The sequence below is a fragment of the Camellia sinensis genome, chromosome 7, assembly GCF_055761805.1.
Source record: "Camellia sinensis isolate YWXY chromosome 7, ASM5576180v1, whole genome shotgun sequence".
NCBI classification, from domain to species: Eukaryota; Viridiplantae; Streptophyta; class Magnoliopsida; order Ericales; family Theaceae; genus Camellia; species Camellia sinensis.
The window spans coordinates 71,504,329-71,525,878 of NC_138967.1; the positions used below are offsets into that span (position 1 = coordinate 71,504,329).

Genomic DNA, 21,550 nt, shown 5'->3' on the forward strand with positions numbered 1-21,550 from the left:
GTATGATCGGATTGACATTGAACAAAACCGTACCCTTTCACTGCCTTAGTGAACCGTTCAAACCAGGCCCTGGGAGATTGTTTGAGACCATACAAGGATTTTTGGAGTCTGCAAACTTTGTTGGAATTTAATGTTGTCTCAAGTCCAGCAGGAATGTCCATGTAAACTTCTTCCTCTAAGTCACCATTGAGAAAGGCATTTTTCACATCAAGTTGGTGAAGTGTCCAATCGAGATTAGCTGCCAAGGATAAAAGTACACGAACAGTGTTGAGCTTGGCAACTGGAGCAAAGGTTTCTTGATAGTCAATGCCATAGGATTGGGAGAATCCTTTGGCGACCAACCGAGCTTTATAACATTCTACATTACCATATGCCTTGTGTTTTACTGTGAAAATCCACTTACACCCAACTGGTTTCTTACCTCTTGGAAGATCAGTAATTGCCCAAGTACCATTCTTTTCCAGAGCCCGAACTTCCTCATTGACTGCCGCCTTCCACTTCGGATACTTGAAAGCTTCCTGAATATTCCGAGGAATGGGTATCTCCGTGATGCTAGACGTGAAGGCACGAAACGAAGGTGATAGCTTATCATAAGAAATAAAGTTCCCAATGGGATGCTGAGTACATGATCTAACTCCTTTTCTCCAAGCTATGAGCATATTAAGAATACTATTTTCTAACTCAGAATTATCAGTACTATCTGTGGGAGGAAGATTGTCACCTGGAATGTTGCTTGGATTAGAACCCGGTTCAGCCTCATGGGATTGTTGAGAAATTGCTCCTTCCTCCGTTTCCTCTTGGATGTGCTCATTATCCCGCAAGTCAACAATGAACTCAGAATTTTCGGCAGGTAAAGATTGATTCAATGACTCAGGAGGTGTGGGATTCTTGGTGGTGATGGATGGCTCACTAAATGACTCAAGGGTCCAAAATTGATTTTCCTGGGGTGGAGTCTCCCCCTGAAGAACGATTTTAGGGTAGTAAGACTGGGTTTCAAAAAATGTGACATCCATGGAATTGTAGAATTTCCTTGTGACCAGAGAGTAACACTTATACCCTTTTTGATGTGACGAATACCCAATGAAGATACACTTGAGCGACCTAGGATCAAGTTTACTTCGATACTGTTGATGGATATGAACAAAGACAGAACACCCGAAAATTTTTGGTGGGATAGTGGAGATGAGGCGAGTAGTTGGAAAGGATTTTAGGAGAAGTTGACAAGGAGTTTGGAATTGTAGTACCCTAGATGGCATCCTATTGATAAGGTAGGCTGCTGTAAGAACAGCTTCCCCCCAGAAGAATTGTGGAACATTTGTGGAAAACATTAGCGATCTAGCAACATCTAACAAATGTCTATTTTTCCGTTCAGCGATGCCATTTTGTTGTGGGGTGTCAACACATGAACTTAAGTGAACTATCCCTTCTTTGGCTAAAAATTCTCCTAGAATGGAGTTGAAATAGTCCCGAGCATTATCAGATTTTAGAATTTGGATTTTTGACTGGAATTGTGTCTGAATCATAATTTGAAAATTTTTGAAAATTTGGCTTGTTTCAGATTTGTCTTTCATGAGGAAGACCCAAGTTAATCTAGTATGATCATCTATGAATGAGACAAACCACCTAGTACCAGTTACATTTTTTATTCTTGATGGACCCCAGATATCACTATGAATTAGTGAGAATGGACGAGACGCTTTATAGGATTGAATGGGAAAAAGGGACCGTACATGCTTAGACAATTGACAGATTTCACAATCAAAAGGTTTTGGAGTTTTAAATAATGAAGGAAATAAATGCTTGAGATACATAACATTCGGATGACCTAAGCGATAGTGCCACAACATAATTGCTCTATCGTTATTTTGACACGAAACCGAAAAAGAACTACCACGAATTGCCGTTTGAGGTTGTTCCTGTGGATAGTGGCGTTCCTTAAGGATGTAGAGTCCAGAGCATTCCTCAGCATTGCCAATCGTCTTCCCCGAATCCAAATCCTGAAATTCACAATGAGTGGAGAAAAAATTAGTAACACACCTCTTTTCCTTAGTGAGTTTACTAATTGACAATAAATTACAGTCCAAGTCAGGAACAAGGAGAACAGAGTTGAGAATAAGATTCCTAGACAGCACAACTGAACCTATACCAGCAACCTTTGATAGTGAACCATCTGCTATTCGGACCGTTAAATTATTTTGACATGAGCTATATGTATCAAAAATTGTTGCATCTCCCGTCATATGATCAGATGCTCCTGAGTCCACAATCCAAGGTTTTTTACGTTTCTTACCAACAGTAAAGGCGTTCAAAGAATTACCTTTGTGAGCCAAGGTTCCGGATCCAATGATGTGGTTGGAAGACGAACCAGATTGTGACTGTAGTAGTTTCTGGAGCATCTCCATTTGCTCCTTGGTGAAAGGGCTTGCTTCAGGTTGTGGTGATCGTTCATTTGTACCTACATGATTACCTCGTCCTTCTTTCTCAAGAGGCTGACGTGGCTTCCAATCTGCTGGCTTTCCATGAATCTTCCAGCAAGTTTCTCTCGAGTGACCCGGCTTTCTACAATGATCACACCAAGGCCTACCTCCTTTATTTTTCTGACGGTTGTCAATAGGAGCGAATTGAGTCTTAAGAGCCGAGCTTTCTGCCATATTCAGTTGTTGATGGGATCCCATCATGAGTTTTTTCCGGCTTTCTTCGCGACGGACTTCAGAGAATGCCTCTCTAAGGCTAGGTAGCGGTTTTACTCCCATAATTCTTCCTCTGATTTCATCAAGATTTGTGTTTAATCCTAACAAGAATGTAAACACACGCTTCCCTTCGACAATCTTTTTATACAACAAACCATCAGCAACACACTGCCAGTTATGAACCTCAAACGTATCAAGTTGACGCCATAGACGAGTAAGGGTATTGAAATATTCAGTTACCGTAAGATTGTCTTGACGTAAATCGTGGAGGGAGCTTTCAAGCTGGATGATTTTCAGATGTGTTTTCCTTGTCTGAAAACGTTTCTTTTGCCATGTCCCAGATCTCTTTGGCAGTATCAAATGACAGAAAATTTTCGCCAATGTCAGTGGTCATAGAGTTGACGAGCCACGACATGACCATGTTATTTTCAGCTATCCACCTTTTGTAGGTTGATGCTGTGGTTTCTGGTAGTGCTGAGGCTCCGGTGATGTAGTCGTCTTTCTCCTTTCCCCGTATAAACATTAATATGGATTGAGACCATTGCAAATAATTTTGCCCATTCAGTTTATGGGCGGTGATCGGAAGATGAGAGGTTTCCATTTGATGAGAGGATAAAGATGATGAGATGATAATATCAGAAGAAGAGGAGGATGAGTCGATAGCCATTCCAAAAGCTGGACCGTATTTAGGCATGAAATAGAAGAATAGATTTGAGTAGAAGAGAGAGACAACAAAAAAAAATATTGATGATGAGACAGGATTACACCTGCTCTGATACCATGAAATAAATATTGAGAGAGAGAGTGATTGAAAGAGCTAATACACTCTGTGATTCAATTATGTATTAAACATGAAGAGAAGGCTCCATTATATAGGAGAGCTAATACAACATCATTATGATACTACATTATGAAAGCAAACATATAAAAATACAAAGTAGCCGAAAGTTGAAGGCACTAGCCGAAAGTTGAAGGCACTACCTAAAGCACTACAATAAATCATCTGATGGAGAAGCACTACCTATTAAATATATATTAATGATATAAGCATGCAGTTGGTTTTATTACATTAACAAATAGCTTGCTTGATTTCCAATATATTTTTATTAGAGGATGGCCCATCTTAGATATAATATTCATAGATCTTAGTGACAGTTGCAGCAAATAGCAGTTGGAACTAACCCTCCATAAGACTACTCTACTGTGGCGTATTTGCATGATTTGTAATGCACTTGTGCGTGGATGTGTCCTTGCTTGGTGCAGTCTGGCAAAACTTGCCTTCTTAATTTGGAACTGCTATCTAGAAATGGGAAGCCATTGTTGATTTGCTGCCTGACTTCAAATATCTATTGATACACGCATCTATCAAAACTTGCTGAGGAACATATTTTCCAATTAAAAGAATTGGGGAAATGGATATCTCTATGCTTGTATTGTGGTCTTGACATTGGTAAAATTTATTGTGCACTTGGTAGAGTTTTGATATAAGTCAAATAGGGGCCTCAAATAGTATGGGCAATGTTTATCTTCTTAATTGCTTCTTCCTGTGGGTTTTCGTTGCAGACATTTTTGGTGTGGCAGTTGGCCTTTTCTGTCCTTCTCCTGGGGAGAAAGTACTTGTGGAATAGGATTGCTGGCTGCTTACTTGTTGCTGCTGGAGTAGTTGTAGCAGTTGCAAGGTATTTCAATCTTTTCCAATGGTTTGAGAAGCATGGTTGGCCTTGTCTCCAAAATTGAATTTTTGAGTGTAAATAATTAGTATTTTTATGCACCATATTTCTGTGTTTCGTCTACTTATCCTTTCATCTTGCTATAGATAACATCCCTTATAGTTCCTTTTGTGCTTTATTACTCCAGTGGATCAGACACCGGCCAAATGCTATCGGGAATTGGATTTGTGTGGCCAGTGTTAATGATTGTTTCAAGTGCTTTTCAAGCTGGTGCATCTATTCTCAAGGTTATACACTGCATGGTTGTTGTGCCATATTAGAAGTACCCCTTATGAGGAAAATAATTAACCTTTAATTGTCATGCGTTTGAATAGGAATCTGTCTTCATTAATGCTGCAAACCGCCTCAAGGTATAGTTTTAATTTTTCCAGTCAATGACGCCATTTAATCTGTTTGTATAGTTTTAAAAATTCTCAAAAATTTGACAACCTGTGCAGGGAAAGTTGCTCGACATATTTGTTGTAAATTCATTTGGATCTGGATTCCAGGTAATTTTCATATGGCTTGCCAGGATATCTTGTTTTATATACGTATTAATCAATTTTGTTGGCTGTGCATTCTTCCCAGCATATCACAGCTTTATTAAAACAATTTTTGGCACGCTAAGGAATCTCAAATCTCATATAGAATATGATATTTTTCAATATTTTTCAGCATTGAATTATAATATTTCCTTTGATTTCTAGGCTCTGTGTTTCTCTTTCTGCCTTTCCTGTCAAGCTCGAAAGGCATACCATTTTCCCTACTGCCTACGTACATAAAGAGTGGAGCCGGTTGCTTTTTCAATATTGGAGCCCATACTCTAGGTAATTTCTGTTGCCTTTGCAATAGTTACATACATTCATATATGTGGACAGATGGCCAATCATATCTTGGTTTGAGTTCCATTACATGTACACACACATAACACATGCAGATGCACATAGGTAACCAAATTATGTCTTGCTATTTGCTTCTGTATTTTTATGAAATGCCTGAAATGTGGGAAATTTTCATTGACTTTCTGACTTAATATACGGCATAAATAGATTGTATGCAGACAAATAAATTAAAGATGGTGATTTGTCTTTTAGGGAAAATAAAAAATAAACATAAAAATTGTTTCGGTGCTAATTGGCACCCTATGTCATGAAAAAAAACAACCATCTCGGTTTTCATTCCACAAACTTGTCCTTTTTTTTTTTTTTTTTTCATGACGGGATCAACCCCGATCACACTTTTACACATCAACCACAAAACAAAAAAAAAAAAAAAAACCACACAAAAAAAAAAAAAAAAAACCACACAAAAAAAAAAAAAAAAAATACAAACGAACAACCACATCCACAGGCGGGATTTTTCTTCTCTACTCTGCCGCCGGTCTCTTCTTCTTGCCTCCGTCCTGGGCGGCCCTTGACGGTGTTGCCTCCGTGTTTCCCCCTCCACTGGGCACGATCACTACTCCCTGCTCCTCAACTGCAGCATATGGCGGACCTCCAAATCGGAACATCACGGTGGCCTTCCGCTTCAGCTCCTTATTTTCCGCCTTTAGCACACTTATCTCTGCTCGCGCATCCTTATACATGCGCTGGAGCAGAGCCAGTTGGGCGTTTAACTGCTGCACCTCATTTGTCCTACTTTGAAGCCGGTGCGACAAGTTTGTGACTGCCGTCATCGTCTCCACGCATGACTTCAAAGTATACTGATTGGCCTCAATATCAGTTTGCACCGCCATTTTTTGCTCCACAGACCGCATCGGAAAGTTCAACGGAGCAAAAACAGAGGTGTTTGGTTGAGGTTCACTGGTCACCGCACCAGTTATCTCTCTTGTGGACTCGTTCATGTCTGGAAAGAGGGTGAGCAGACCACGGGAAGAAGATGCTATGGTCTGGGTAGCTGAACGGGAAGAAGAGGCCATGTTTTGGTTTGCTGAGTGTTTCAGAGCAGGGTTGGTTACAGAATGTTTAAGAACGCAGATGTTCAGCGGTTTCAGACTGGTTTGCACAGCCTCTGCCTCAACCTTGGTTTAAATAGCCAGGGCAGATACGCGCATCGCGCGCCACTCGATGCCAGACAACAAAACGGGCGCGCAAGCCAAAGCGCTCACGTGCCTCGCCATCATGTCCGGCACACCTTTTTATGGATTGGGCACGCCTTTTGATGACACGCCTTTTGATAGATTGGGCACGACTTTTGAGGGTGCGACTTTTTACAACGGTCCGCCATGACCCCATAAACTGTCTTCTCCAACAGTCTGACACGACCACACAGTGTCTGCTACATCGGTCCGACATGACCCCGTAAACTGTCTTGATCCCCTTTATCACTCACTTTATTTCAACCTCAAATAGGTTTCTATCTTCACACCTATTTGAGTTTTAGGGGGGGTTATACATATATCATGGTGCGCATGGTTACACACCATGCGAACCACCCAAGCCACCACATGGCGCACTCCCTAAGTCGCCTCCTTGGTGCACCACCACAAGCATTTACATCGGTCCGGCATGACCTCGTAAACTGTCCCAACATTGATTCCAGTCAGCTTTTACATCGGTCTGGCATGACCCCATAAACTGTCCCGACATTTGATTCCGGTCAGCTTCTACAACGGTCCGGCATGACCCCGTAAACTATCCCGACATTGATTCCGGTCAGCTTCTACAATGGTCCGGCATGACCCCATAAACTGTCCCGACATTGATTCCGGTTAGCTCCTACAACGGTCTGACACAACCATACAGTGTCTTCACCAACGGTTCGATACGACCATACAGTGTCTCTTATCCTATTTTATTTTCTTTTATCAATTTACTTTCCTGTTTTGTTACTCTCTCCAAACTCAAGTTGGTTAGTACCTATCCTCTTTGAGTTTGAGGGGGGCTGTTAGTATATTATTGTATATTAGTGATTAGTATCTTTAGTATATTATGTACATCTAGTAGTGTTAGTCATAATTGTTAGTGTATCATTATGTCTAGCTTTCATAATGAGTGTTCTCCATTTGCTTTATGCTTTCGGTGCTAATTGGCACCCTATGTATCTTTTCCTCTCTATAAAAGAGAGTGCACATTTCCTTGTAATATATACAATAACATACATCAATCAATAACATCAATCATAATACATACAATTTCTCTCTATATCAATTTATCTTACACAATATTTACAACAGAAGAATATGAAATGCCATAGTAATTGTTAGTCAATTTCAGAGTCTTGCTTGAGAGGCAGAGGTATGTTGTAAAGAATGAGACCAACCACAAGAATCATACTGCCAACGAGGAAGAAGGGACTCCTTGGCACGCGCAGAAGGAAAATGTGGACTTCCAATACATTTATAAAATGGGCATTCAATAATAAGAAAACTGAAAACTCATTGATTCAATATTGTAACTAGATCAGTATTTTAGCAGTTTATTGCGTAAGGGATGGGGAAAAGATAGCAATGTGCTGCTGCATATGAAATCAGAATTTCTCAAGTTTTACTAGCAGCGGAAAAGGTATTTCCCATTTCTTCCCCAAGAACCCACTTTATACAACAAGAAGACAATTAGTTGACAGAAATGAACCCTACTGCTTTAGGGAACAAAAAAGTTGCCAAGACATGCTTCCTTTTCCCCCCAAAAGTTGCGAAACTAACACGTGTACCTGTTATCAATAAGGATAATAGGATAACTAGGCCTTGAAACAATTTTTATGTTAGCATAAAGCAAATGGGGAACACTCATTATGAAAGCTAGACATAATGATACACTAACAATTATGACTAACACTACTAGATGTACATAATATACTAAAGATACTAATCACTAATATACAATAATATACTAACATACTGAATTCATTGTGTTCTCTTTAATGAATACATTTGTGTACGATAAATCCTTCCAACTCATTGTTAGGGGTTTACATTAGTCGAACCCGTCTACTTTACTAGAAGGCTACAGGTTTGAACTCCCCTTCCCCCTCCAATGTACCCACCCACACACACACAAATGGATTGTCGTAAATTTTAAAATAAAATTGTATCTGGATTTTGGTTTGTAACTATCAACAATATTTTATACCTTTGTTTGGATGTTGGATTTGTGGAGAGAATAGAAAAAAGAAAGGATCCAAATATAGTTCAAGGTATAGATGACCCAATTGCCAGGGCTAGTTATTTTATTGTGGAAAGACAAAAATGCCCTCAAAATGAATATTCTCTTGTGATTTTCAAAGGACACTCTTTAACTCAAAATTGCAGGTTGCCAATAGAAATCTCAATATTAAGTAATGTAACTAATCAAATGGCATGCTAGAAAACATATTTTAAAGACTCATCTATAGTCTTGCTAACTTCAAAGATTTTGTAGGAATTAAAATTTGGGAGATGACATGCTAGAAAACATATTTTAAAGACTCATCTATAGTCTTGCTAGGTTTAAAGATTTTGTTGGAATTAAAATTTGGAAGACATAGCATATGGAAAAAAAGAAAAAAATTACGAACACACGAAGTGCAAGTATATTAGTAAGGGAATGCAAATGAAAGACTGTAGGAATACAAATGTCCCTTGCACTCTCTCATGTGTTAGTAATTTATTTTCTCTTTCTGCTATCTAAATGTATTTCTCCCTTAAAATTTTCAATGGGTGCTCTTCCAGTCTTCAACAACAGTTTTTGTCTCAATGACACAAAATTTACTAGCTTAATATGTAACGGAAATTCCTCGTGCCCATGCCAGGCAAGAGAATGAGTTGTATATTTGTGCTTGTTTTCTGCTTTTTTTTTTTTTTTAAATACAAATATATATATATATATATATATATTTGGCCAACCGTTTCTGAAAATTGTTTTCTAAAAAAAAAAATCTATAAAAAACCCTGTTTAGGAAATATCAATAAGTTATTTGTAAATTTTCATTAAAAACCAAAAAATAAGAACTATATGAAAAAAATGGGTATATTCAAATTTTTCATTGTTCTTATTTCTGAAAGAACAAAACAATACAACAAAAACACAACCAAACAAGCCTTTTGGCTGTCAAATTTTGCAAAAATCTAAATGAGCAAGAGAGAGAGAGAGAGAGAGAGAGAGAGAGGATCTTGCAGGAACAAATTCCAGTTTCTTCAGATCAACAAAAAAAAAAAAAAAAATCCAGTATCTCCAGTACTAAAAAATGGAAAAACCATATTGACTAAAGCACAGGCAGTATTGAGTAAAAATAAAAAACCAACAACCTGTGTGAAACACCATTGTAACTGACCCAAACAATTAAAAGCACATAAAAATCTCGCATCTGGAAATTGTGCACCCGTAGAATTCTGATGAATGCCACTATTATACTAGAAGGCAAATGTATCAGACTAGCACTTGTCCAAAAACCAATGTATCAGACTAGCAGCAACTCCTTTAAGTTTCAATGCAGTTTGTCTGACAGATGAACTCCGAAAGGAAAGCCGGATAAATAAGATTATACGATACATCATACAACTGTTGTAAGAAACCTAAATTTTAGGTGCCAATACAAGCTCTCAATTCCCTACCAAACTACTCCAGTGCATCCAACTGCTATGCAAACCAAAAGATTTGAGCTTTTTGTCCCTAATGCTTCCTCCTCTGTAAACCAGCAAAATTATCCAAAGCATGAAGCATAAATTCTCTATATGTCTTTGCCATGTAAAAGCTCAAAATGAAACTGAAGATAAATAAATTAGAGTATATACAGAAGTGCAGACATTAACATATACATTTATGACAAGTCCCACTGCAGGAGCCAAGAAGGGTCAGAAATAAGCAGTCTTACCCCGCGTGTAGAGATATTGTTCCTTTGTTTTTAACCCATGACGTGCAAGTCACAATAGAGCAACCTTACCGCTATGCCAAAACCCACTCTTACTAGTCGAAACCACTCAAATATACATAAATTGTAAGCATGGTACATACAGAGAATGAAACAGCTTGAAAATTTTCTTAAGTGTGTGCAAGCAATTCACATGGCTGAATTAGAAGTATGCTCTATATAAAACAAAACAGCTTGAAATTTTTCTTAAGTAGATCTCGGGGTGGGCCTGATCAGACTCATAAGCCAACCAAATCCACCCAGTTTTAGTCCTGGGAATTTAAATCATAGATAAAGTGTGCACATGGTCCTGTTAGATCAATTTATGAAGCTCTGTAATCAAGTGTTGCCCACTTCAAAGTTGTAAACAATACTAAAAAGATAATGCAAAAGAAAAATATTAGTCAAGGTAATGTATAACGATTCTAAGGAGAGAATTTGTCAGGCACGAAATATGTTTAATAAACATGAAATAGATACCATAATAATTTAAAAAATTCAATTACCTTCCGTTTCATTGGTCTTCTTTCTCCACTATTGTCATTGCCAAAGCCTGTCATTTGCTCACCAACATTGTCCTCCAAGGGTAAACTTTTAATTTCATCATAAAAACTGTCTGTCAGACCAAGCAACCTGGTACAAACAAATGATGCACCATCAGGCCAGATTATCAGCTTAATAAATTTTACAGACCACCAAAAGTTAAGGAGAACATTATATAAGGGTTGATATTTTATTGCACTAACCCATTTCTTGACTTCTTCAAGTGTTTCATTTTATTTTTCTCCACCTTTGTCAGAGGGGCACGAGTAAAAAGCTCCTCTTCTCGCCTTGCACGCTCTTCCATCTTGGCCCTATATCTAATAACTTCTCTACTTTCAGTTCCAACAATTTCTCTCACCTGTGTTTCAATCATAGTCATTTAAAAACTAACATAACAATCTTGCAGTCATCCAAAATTAGCAACACAATTAATGGCAATCCACAACTCACCTCTTCAGGTCTTCCCTCGAGGTCGTCCATCAGTTCTCTCACATATGCACTTTGCCTAGCTTCTCGCAAAACTGCTTTATCCTTCCTCATTGCATTTCTTTCCTGTTTTGAAACCTTATCTTCCTCCATAGAAGTAGGTGCGAATTTCGGGGGTCGATACACACCACCACCATCCTATAATTCATGGAGATGGACTTAATAAAACAAAATTTTCAAATTGTTCTTTAATTAATGATTTATTTTAAGGAAACATTGCAGAAAATGAACAAGGATGTCAACTTCGATGTGTAAATTAAATACTCGTCCCAACCTCTTCAGGCCTTTATCTCCATCATCCTTAAATATAAAGTGCTTCTTAAATACCTTCTACTCACCTCATGACTTGTATTTATTTTGCTAACAAGCATGTCTGGGTTTGGGCGATATTTCAACAGATCGTCTGTCTTCTGAGTTGCATCTTCTTCCTTCTCACTTGAGCCTACTTTATCCACTACACCAGCTGCAACCTTTGTGAGCTTCTGAATTTGGTATTGTAGCTTTTTGTCAATTGGGCGAACCTGGATGAAGCAAAATGATTATGAGTTTTGTGAAATCATTAATCAAGTATGAAGATTAATAAGATGAAAAATAAACAGATCAACACCTTCTCCAAAAATAATCTTATCTCCACGAGGCTCCGAACAACAGGATGTCCCTCAATTGATAAACCTTTTGCCTTGCGAAGCAAATAATAGACAAGTGACTGGCAATAGTTTAAAAGCAGCAAATGTTTGGCCTCCAGGTAACTTATCCCATCTGCAGTTGGAAAATGATCTTCTCTCACCTAATAGACAAATCTACCAATATTAAGTAAACAACATAAATTACACAAATGGTTTACCAAATTTTGTGATATTTACAGCTGTGAAAAGTTTGCAACAATGCATTGTTAACGACAGTGGTAATGCTAGTGATGGTGTCTTGATGATGATCAAATCAGGAGTGGTTACAAAGCAATCTCTCATTATTCTCAAAGCAACAACATTTTGCCAGTTCTCAGAAGCTTCTTCTTAATCCTCCCCAAACAATACCTTCAACACAACTTGTGTAAATGATAAAAGTGTCATATGCTATTGCACACACATATAGACACATGCCTACACAAGCACACGCATTCGAAAAGCACTAATGTTATATTCAATGCCTCTAAGCTTTTTCTTTTTATTTTCCAGATTTTCTTGCCTCTAAACAAATTATTTCCAACGGACAATTGAAAATCATGAACTTGCCGTTTTTCTGTTATTTTTTTCCTTTTAAAATTCAATTAGCTTATGCATTTAAGAACAGGAACTATAAAATGCCTTCAAAAAAATTAACTTAAAAAGAGTGTTTCCAACCTTTGCAGTTAAAGCTTGCACTTTACTCCTCAACATATCTAATCCTTCCTTCATTTCTTTCAATACCGCACATAACCGAGGAGCTTCTCTGAAACAACCCAAATTAGAACAACATCATTAGGCTTCATCCCATAACAATACAAGCCGAAAACTTGAGCCTCACAAATTCATATGCCTAGCTCTAACTTTAAGCTATCAAACTGAGGGTATACAAAATATTTGAAAGCACGGAAAACAGATATAGATATGTGTGTGTGTGCGCGCAATTGAGCTTACTTGTTTAGTCTCTCAGAGTTATCTGTTTCCTCCATGACGTCTTCGAAGCAACAATTAGCCTCAGATTTATAGAAAAATAAATCTTTTTCCGAACCTGGTTGAACAGACATCGAAAATCTTCTGTTATAAGCTTCAATATGCGATATTCATCCAGGAAATCAACAAGTGAATGAGAATGAGAAGACGATATATTTTCTCGGAAAATTCACGAACTATTTTTCATCAAATCAATCCAAGAAAATATATGCACGTACGAAGATGCCTAACCTGAATCGTCCTTGTGGATTAAACTCTTCTTCCTCTTCGTCTGCTTCTTAAACCCTAACTGGTTATAAATACGGGTGAAACGCAGGCAGGTTCAGTCGGGTTAGTCGGGTTAGAAGGTTAGTCTAAGTTGGGTTGAGACCTGAATTGTAATTTGAGATTATCTGCACAAGCTCGATTCGAGTTAAATCTGAATTGTCCGAGTTGTAAATGAATTTTACTTTTTTTTTAGTTACATTATTAAATTATTAAAATTTGACTCTATTTATAATTTTTATTTATTTATAGAAAATTATTAATACCATCAAAATAAATAATTTATATAATGTATGAAAGATGCCACTATAGTAGTCCTTACAATTTATGAATGAAAATAAAAAGAAAAAAAAAAGTAAGATTTTATGTTATTTGTATATATAATATATATTTAATATGATTTAACAATATAAATTACTTTAATATCATGTAATGGCTAATAATTTATATGTATATTTAATATTTTTATTTATCTATATATATATATATAATTCGGACTTCGGGTTGCTCGGGTTGTTTGACATCTTTGTCCAAGCCCGCCCAAATTTAATTCGGGCTTTTGAATTTTTTCCCAAATCCGTACCGAATTTGAAAATATTTTGTCCAAGCCCTAAAAAAATTTGGGCTGGGCTCGGGTTGCTCGGGTTGAGTCTGCCCAAGTTGCATCCCTAGTTATAAACCCGAACTGGCGCTGCTTTGCTGTTTAGGGTTGTACCTAGTCATTTTTTATTTGACAGAAAAGCATAAAATGCAACAATCAAGATAATGGGGATTTTTCCCTAAATAAGTCAAATTATCAACTTAATTCTCAAATTAGGCATAGTTTAGACGGAATTCTCAAATTAGGCTAAACCGTGGTTCACAACGACGCTTTCAACGTTTGTATGGCTGTTGCGTGGAAAAATGATAAAATCGTAAAAGCCTGTTTCCAAACCACGCTTTTAATTAAGAAAGCGTAGTTACAAACCACACTTTTAATTAAATTTTTTTTTTTTATGAAAGCATTGTTGTGAATCACGCTTTTTACCAAAAAAAAATATCTTCTGAAAACGTGGTTGTGAACCACGCTTTTAACTTTCTTCTGAAACGTGGTTGTGAACCACACTTTTAAGCAAAACTTTTTCTCTTTAAGTGAAAGCGTGGTTTGTAATCACGCTTTTAAAACTTATATAAAATCTCCCCAGCCCCGTCATTTGCAATCACGCTTGTTACACTTCTCGCTCACTGCTCTCACTCTCGCTCTTACTGCTCTCTCTCTCTCTCTTGCTCTGCTCGAGCTCCCTCTGCTCTGAGACTGTCTCTCTACTCTCGCACTCTCTCTCTGTGCTCTCTCTCCGTCCGTGGGTTGCTCTCTCTCGTTGGTATGGCTTCTGTCTCTCTCTGTTGATCTACTTTTATGCGTTTATTGTGTTTGTGAAAATGTGAATGTGGGTATAATAGGGTTCATGAATGTGAAAATATTGATAAATTAGGGTTAGGGTTTATAATTGTGAAATCAGAAATTACGATTAGGGTTTCAGAAATTAGGGTTTTGAATTGTGAAATCTGTTTATAATTGTGAAATCTGTTTAAAAAAAATTTAAAAATTATGTTTCAAATGATAAAATGAGGGTTATGATTTTCTATTGAATGTGAAATCAGAAATGAAAGTTTTGGTTTTGAATTAGAATTTTGAATTGATGAATGTGAAATCATTTTTGAATTAGGGTTAGAGTTTTGAATTGTGAAATAAGAAATGAGGGTTATGGCTTTAGAAATTAGGGTTTCAGAAATTTATGATAAGTTAAATTTTTTTGATAATGTTATATGATTTTTTTTAGGAACAAATTATGTAAAAACGTAGTTCCAAATCGAGCCGAATTGTGTTTAAATGATTTGGGTCAAATTGGTTGAATAATTTCAATAATTTAATTTGATTACAATTTTTTTTAAACCATACACAATTAAACTTAAAAAATGAAAGGCAATTTTGGGCAATTGGACATGATTTTGGCGTTTCGTGTTAAATTCATTATTTTGGCGTTTTGTGTTAAATTCAAGCAGCTTTCATTTTTTTATAGATGTTATAGAAATGATAAAATTGAAATAAATTAAAAAATTTAAGAAACAAAATAGAACAAATTTTAATGACACATAATTAAGGGGTAGAGTATATGATCTTGTATTACATTGGTATCCTCTCTAACTTTTTCATAGTAAATGATGCAAGCTCAAACCATCATTTGGGAGGAATTATCATATCCTTCAAAAAAATTTAATTAAATTCTGTGTTTTTTTAATTTTATTAATTGTTTTATATAATACATAGGAGAAAAAAATAAGAAATAATAAATATGTACCAATAGAATTGCAAGAATATATTATATAAGATATAGAACGAATGTAGGCACCCTATTTTTGACCGACCTTAAGACTCGGACGTCACCGATTGAGCGCTTGGTGATTGCGCATGTTGTGCTCGTTTTGAGGTTCGGAGTTCTTGGCTGAGAGTCTCACCTCCAGACCTCGGGACCCTTTTGTGCTTTGCCTCAGTTTGCGGACCAGGTTTTGCTTTCTCTTCCCGGAGGAAGGGAGAGGTCTTGTAGACCATCTCTTAGTGGCCGTAGGCTACTTTTCATGGTCGTGGGCCACTTTTTTCGTTTGGAGACCAGTTTTCGATTTTCGAAGCCGTCGGTCGTGCGCCTCGATTCAGGACCGCTTGAATTTCTCCGTTTGGCACGGTTTTTGGCACACACCTTGTTTCCTCTCTCTAGAGGGACACTGTGGCCCGGGAGACCACCTTTGTGGTCGCACGCCACTTTCGATGCTTAACAGCCTGTTTTCGAGGCACCCGGTTGCGCGTTTTGACCCCCGAACCCTCGTTTTGCATCCGTCTTGGTTCATTTTTGGCATAGACCTTGTTTTCATTGTTTGGAAGGTGGTGCAAGGGTGGGAGACCACCTTTTCTCCTTGGAGACCACTTTTCCCCCGCCCGCCGATTTTCTTGTCAGGTAACTGGTCTCCCTCATTTTTGGGCCACAATTGCTGGTCTTCCACCACACCACCTAGCTTGCATTGAGTGGGGAGACCACCAAATGGGCTGCCCCGACCACCTTTTTTTGAGTTGACCCTTTTGAACTGGTCGACCAACCACCTAAAGTGGCTGGCCGACCATCTAAACTGGTCGGCCTGTCTCCCCTAGTCTTGTCTCTATGAGTTGTTGCCAGCTGTGCCAGTCGGAAGGCACAGACTGCATCCTCTATACACGTGTATGGAGGATCTTTGGCCTTGGTTTTTAGCTTCTTTGAGAAGCTAAGGCCTTGTATCTCTATAAAGGAGGGCCTCCCCCTCCTTTGTGAGGGTTCAAAAATTTGTCTAAGGCATACAAGACTTCTCCCTCTATATTTCTACATCCAAGCTCAAAAAGTGCTTGGTTCTTGCACCTTTGCACACCACCTCATAGCCTAACCCTTCCACCATTTCTTGGAGCTTCTTGGAGGCCATTTTCAGAGGTTAAGGAGTTGGTTTTTGGATCCAGAAGTTGCTGTCTTGCTGTGCTTCAAGGATAACACACTTTTCCCATTTTTTAAGCTTTATTTTGATCTATCTCTTAGCCTTATTTGCATGCATATTTTAGCTTTGTTGTCAACTGAAAAAAGTCTTGTTTTGAGGTCCTTTTGATATTTTTTTAAGGTCATTTTGTTGTTCGGGGTCATTGAGCCCCTTGCATGCTTCATTTTGCCTTGTTTTGAGCCATGCCCTAAGGCCTTTGTGTTGACCTTTGCTTGGCCTTTTAACCACTGAAATCCAGAGGATTTTCAATGGTTAAAATGTGTTTTTGAGAGCCAAAATCAGAGAGGGGTGACCCTCTCCCTCCTTGTCTTGTTCACTAGCATTTTTGGCCTTACAAAGGAGCCTTCATTTGCACACCTCCACGCCTTGTTCCAGGCCCTTTTCAATGACTTTTAGGGGCTGCCTAGGCTCTGTCCAGAGTTGGTTTTGTCACCTTGGATGTGCCTCTTGCATGTGTAGAATAACCCCTCGTATAGTCTATCGAAGGAGAATGTCATTCTTGCATGCATTGATCATGTTTCAGTGGGTTTTTGGGCTTTATTTGGCATGTCATGTCTCTAAATTTTGCTGGTTTAGTGGCCTCTTGAATTCTTCATATGCTTGTAGTGTAATCCATGTTCACTAGCTCACATAGCATGTTGTTTCGGCCCTTGATTCTAGCATATTTTGGCCATGTTCTAAACTAATTCTATTCATGATTTGGGTTGCCTTAGCTCTGTTTTGAGGTCCCATGGTCGAATGATGCTTGCCATGCATGCTTGTAGTGTAATACCCTTGCCTAGCTTTGAGTTTTGAAGCCTCTTGCATGCTTAACTTGAGTTGTTTTTATGTTTTGGCATCATTGAACATGTTATTTCAGAGCTTATACTTGTGCCATATTCCCATGTTTTCCACTCTTTAAATGCATTTGAGAGCTGTGCTTGTATGCCTCATTTTTGGGCCATTGCATGAACTTCATTTTTGTGCATTGCAAGCCATCATTTTAGTCCATTTTGCCACTATTTTGGGTCTGCATAGGGACTGTTTGGGGTTAGTTTGGTCATTTGGACATTGCTTTGCATACCTCTAGTGTAATGCACATCACTAGTTTCGGTAACTGTGACATCCAACATGCATCGGGTGAGTTGTTTGCATGATTCGGGACCATCTTGTATGTCATTTTAGAGCTGGAACATGTGTCATTGTATGCCATACTTCATCCTTGTCATGCTTTGGTAGAGTTGCACTTTGTTCCTTTGGTTAGGTCCCTTGCATTTGTGCATGTTTGCATGTGTCATTGCCTTGTTTTCATCATGTCTGGCCACTGATTTGGGTGTGCCCGAGGCCCATCCATCGTGCATTGTGTATGCCCTATAGTCCATGTTATCGCATGTTTGATCATTGCATTGCGTATGCCTCGTTCATAACATTGCGTATGCTAGTGCATTGTGTATGCATGCCATATAATCCATGTGCATTGAGTATGCCATTGATTAGTTCATAGCATTGTGTATGCCATTTGCATGCTTGCATGTCATTTCGTGCATCTTCGCATCACTTAGTTGCATTGTATTTAGATCGCATGCTAGAGTTGTACATGCCATGTCATTCTACTTATTGCATTGTGTTTGGAATAGGAGTTAGTTCAAACACGGGAAACGAGGAACGTTTCATACTCCAAGTGATGAAATGTGCCTCGATTCCCGGTCGCCGACATTCTTGACCATCCATGATGGAGTTGTTGGTTTTAGTTGCTTATATGTGCATTCATGTCCCATTGAGTCGTGCAATTCGACTCCTCAGCCATCATGCATCGGGATGCGTGATTGATGGCACGAGGATCGAGGACTACACTCCCTAAAGCTTACGCAATGACAGGGAGAGTGGTCGGGCACACATATGCTGAAAATACTTTGCCTTCTCTCTCTCTTGCCTTTGTTGCAGAAAAAACAGAAACCAGGAGAATGAACTAGTCGGCCGACTAGGTTTTCTGGCAGGCCGACCACCTTTTCTGGTCTTCACCACCAAGGGTGGTCGGTAGGTGGTCTCCCTTGCCCATAGCTTCGTCGGCAGCGTTCCCACAGCTTCCCTGGGTGAAGTTTCATCTCTCTAGAGCCTCGTGCAACTTTCTGAAATCAATTGCAAACAAAGGCGAGTCGAGGCATCGCGATGGATTTCCCGACAAGGCGACTCGAGCATGCATACATCCTTTATCATTCGGAACAGAGCCGAGGCAGTCCATTTCGTGTAGCTTGCATGCTAATTTATTTGCTTCCTTAGCTTAATTTGTTAATTCGCTCGTGTTGTGTAATAATTAGCTGTAATTCTTTATTCATCTGGATTGTGTAATAATTAGTTTAATTAGCTTAGATTAGCCAGTTGGTTGTGTATTATTCATTCTGACCCTCCGAGGAGGGCAATGTTGTAATAAGTGTGCGTGTGTGTGATGCATGTCTTCCAACCCCACGTCTTTTTACCTTTTATTTACCAGCTTATGATGGTTAATTTTAGGGCACATTTCAATTAGCATCCTTATGCTCGCATGTTTGCATCCATTCATTTGTCTTGCATGTACCGGGCTCGGCGCATCATGCTAACTGCATTGTATTTCAATTCCAAGTTGAATACACGTATCGATTGTTGCATCTCATATGCCATCTTAGAATAGCCGAGCCTATTGTAGTTGCATTTTTGCATGTGTTGCATTAGGCATTCTTAGCATAGTTAGGATTCATGCATGATTTCTAATTAGCTTCTTTCTTTGGCTCGAAGTACTCGGTAAGGGTTTATGCTTTAGCATCCTTGCATGTGTGTGAGTGACTGCCATGATAGCATGCTTACCATGAGGCTGTGTGCTTATGTGATATAACTGCCTGAATGCCTGTGGGTGGAGGTTGGGTTGCTTGAGTTGGAATAATTCGTCGAAACCCGTGTTTTAGCTTACTTGCGAGTAGCAAACTTCAATCCATTTTCAAAACAAATGGATATGCGATACTTTGTTCCAACTTAGGCAATCCAGTCTATACTTGTATGTTATGCGCATCACATAGTAATTCTAGGCTAATAAACCGGAATAAGAGCACATGTGTTTTCAAAAACTCGATATCATGCTTAGTAGTGACCAATCTTTGATCGGGCGAGCGAGGGTGCTCATGAAATGACCTTCCCCAATCGTACCCAAGTTCCCGAGCCGAGGCAACTTTGGTAATGACGGACACATGGCCTTAGGCACGAGTTAGGGTTTCCTAAATTCCCCCAAAACAAAATATTTAGGTGGCGACTCTGTATCTGGCAAAGCAGTCCATGTTTGGCATTTCTTTCTAAAAATCTATTTTTCAAAACGATTTGCCGGATTTGGACTCTTTGGTGATTTATCGGTCTTGCATTGCACTTTGCGGGATTAGATTCAGAACCGTGACATTTGAGTCCGAACTGTAGTACGCCTAATGAGCAAAACGGGATTTCTCCCGGGACGTTCGGGGGCGTCTACAACGGACCTATGTGATAATTTTTTCTCATTTAAGTTGAACTCGTTTCCATTTTTCTTAAATTTAGGCTATAGTAATTTCTGCCCATTGCACCAAAAAAATAAATAAATAAATAAAAAATAATAATTGTGAATTACAAATATATTTTATAGGGTTTTGAATTGTGAAATCAGAAATTAGGGTCATGGTTTCAGAAATTTGGGTTTTGAATTGTGAATCCTGTCTATATTTTTTGCATTGTGAATTGTGAATCCTATCTATATTTTTTGAAATTAGGTTTTCGAATTTTGAATTGTAAATCCTATCTATATTTTTTGAATTGAAATTTTTTTTTTTTGCTTGTTAGTCCTGTCGATATGGTTAAATCTTCTTATTCTTTCGCTTATCTCTTCAGCTTCATCATTAGGCCACTATAACTAGTACAAACAATTTTTTGGGGTTGTTTTAAGAAATAAGTTAAAAGTTAATTTTTTGTATTTTTTTTAAAAAAACTTTTTTTGGAAAAACGTGTACAAAAAGTAGTGAAACGATGCGACTCAAAAAAAATTAGAAGTCAAAAAATGACTTTTAACCTCTTTGCCAAAAGAGGCCTTTCAAGTCGTCCTGAAAAATGCTATTACCAAAACATTTTATATAAATAAAAAAATTTTGTTTAAAAATTATGTTTGAAAAAATTAAAAATTTTGATTTATAAAATGACTCATTCTTGATAATTTTTACCCACTTGAACTATCCAATTGACTTATTCCCTATGCATCTGGATTATGTTTATTCAATTAAGTTTTATATTTTTATGATAGTCGGATGTCTGAATCGGTTTATGTATTTATCGACTAATCTTAGAATCCACACCAAATGTCCCTTCCACGTAGATCCGACAAATCTCAATTAATACCTATAAACATGACACATACTGAGAGTTGAACTTGAGACCTGAAAGGAGCATACATAATTTTTAACACATAATGAGAGCTCATTAATATTAATGAAACTCAAGTTTGACTCGGTTCGGCTCGATAATTTTTTTTTATGTTATTTATATTGTTTAAATAAAAATAAAAGAGTCGAGCTTGATGAATCGAGCCGAGCCCTTAACAGCTCAGTCGAGCTCGTTCATGAAAAGTTCGGCTCATTTGCAGCCCTATTTGAAACGACTCATGATTGGAAATTTGAGAGAAGTATTTCAAATATCACCATACTTTATTAGAAATAATATAAAATTACAACTCATAATTATTAACTTTAAAAGCGTGGTTCACAACAATTACAAGTTAATAATTTTGTCATTAACATAGGTTATTTCCTACGTTATTTCTCTAAGTTATTTCCTACGTTATTTCGTATGAGGTTATTTCCCTAAG

The 21,550-nt window shown here is 38.0% G+C and overlaps 2 protein-coding genes and 1 pseudogene across 3 annotated transcripts; 1 reads left to right on the forward strand and 2 right to left on the reverse strand.

Annotated features, from left to right (window-relative positions):
* Positions 1–1,048: 1,048 nt before the first annotated feature.
* LOC145794899 (uncharacterized) lies at positions 1,049–3,357 on the reverse strand. The gene is made up of 3 exons (XM_082877234.1): positions 3,109–3,357; positions 2,318–3,035; positions 1,049–1,997 (listed from the first exon to the last, which is right to left on the reverse strand). The coding sequence occupies exons 1-3, from the start codon at positions 3,355–3,357 to the stop codon at positions 1,963–1,965; spliced, it is 1,002 nt and encodes a 333-aa protein (XP_082733360.1). The 3' UTR covers positions 1,049–1,962.
* A 437-nt stretch (positions 3,358–3,794) lies between these two features.
* On the forward strand, positions 3,795–4,776 carry LOC114273315 (protein CLT2, chloroplastic pseudogene; annotated as a pseudogene). The gene is made up of 3 exons (XR_014334872.1): positions 3,795–4,369; positions 4,548–4,647; positions 4,735–4,776. The product of XR_014334872.1 is annotated as a protein CLT2, chloroplastic pseudogene (transcript).
* A 4,712-nt stretch (positions 4,777–9,488) lies between these two features.
* LOC114273316 (uncharacterized) lies at positions 9,489–13,266 on the reverse strand. The gene is made up of 9 exons (XM_082878201.1): positions 13,138–13,266; positions 12,871–12,964; positions 12,595–12,682; positions 11,862–12,041; positions 11,593–11,775; positions 11,219–11,392; positions 10,972–11,126; positions 10,732–10,858; positions 9,489–10,002 (listed from the first exon to the last, which is right to left on the reverse strand). Exons 2-9 carry the CDS (start codon positions 12,903–12,905, stop codon positions 9,988–9,990), a joined length of 957 nt encoding a protein of 318 aa, XP_082734327.1. The 5' UTR covers positions 12,906–12,964; positions 13,138–13,266; the 3' UTR covers positions 9,489–9,987.
* Between the last annotated feature and the right edge of the window lie 8,284 nt (positions 13,267–21,550).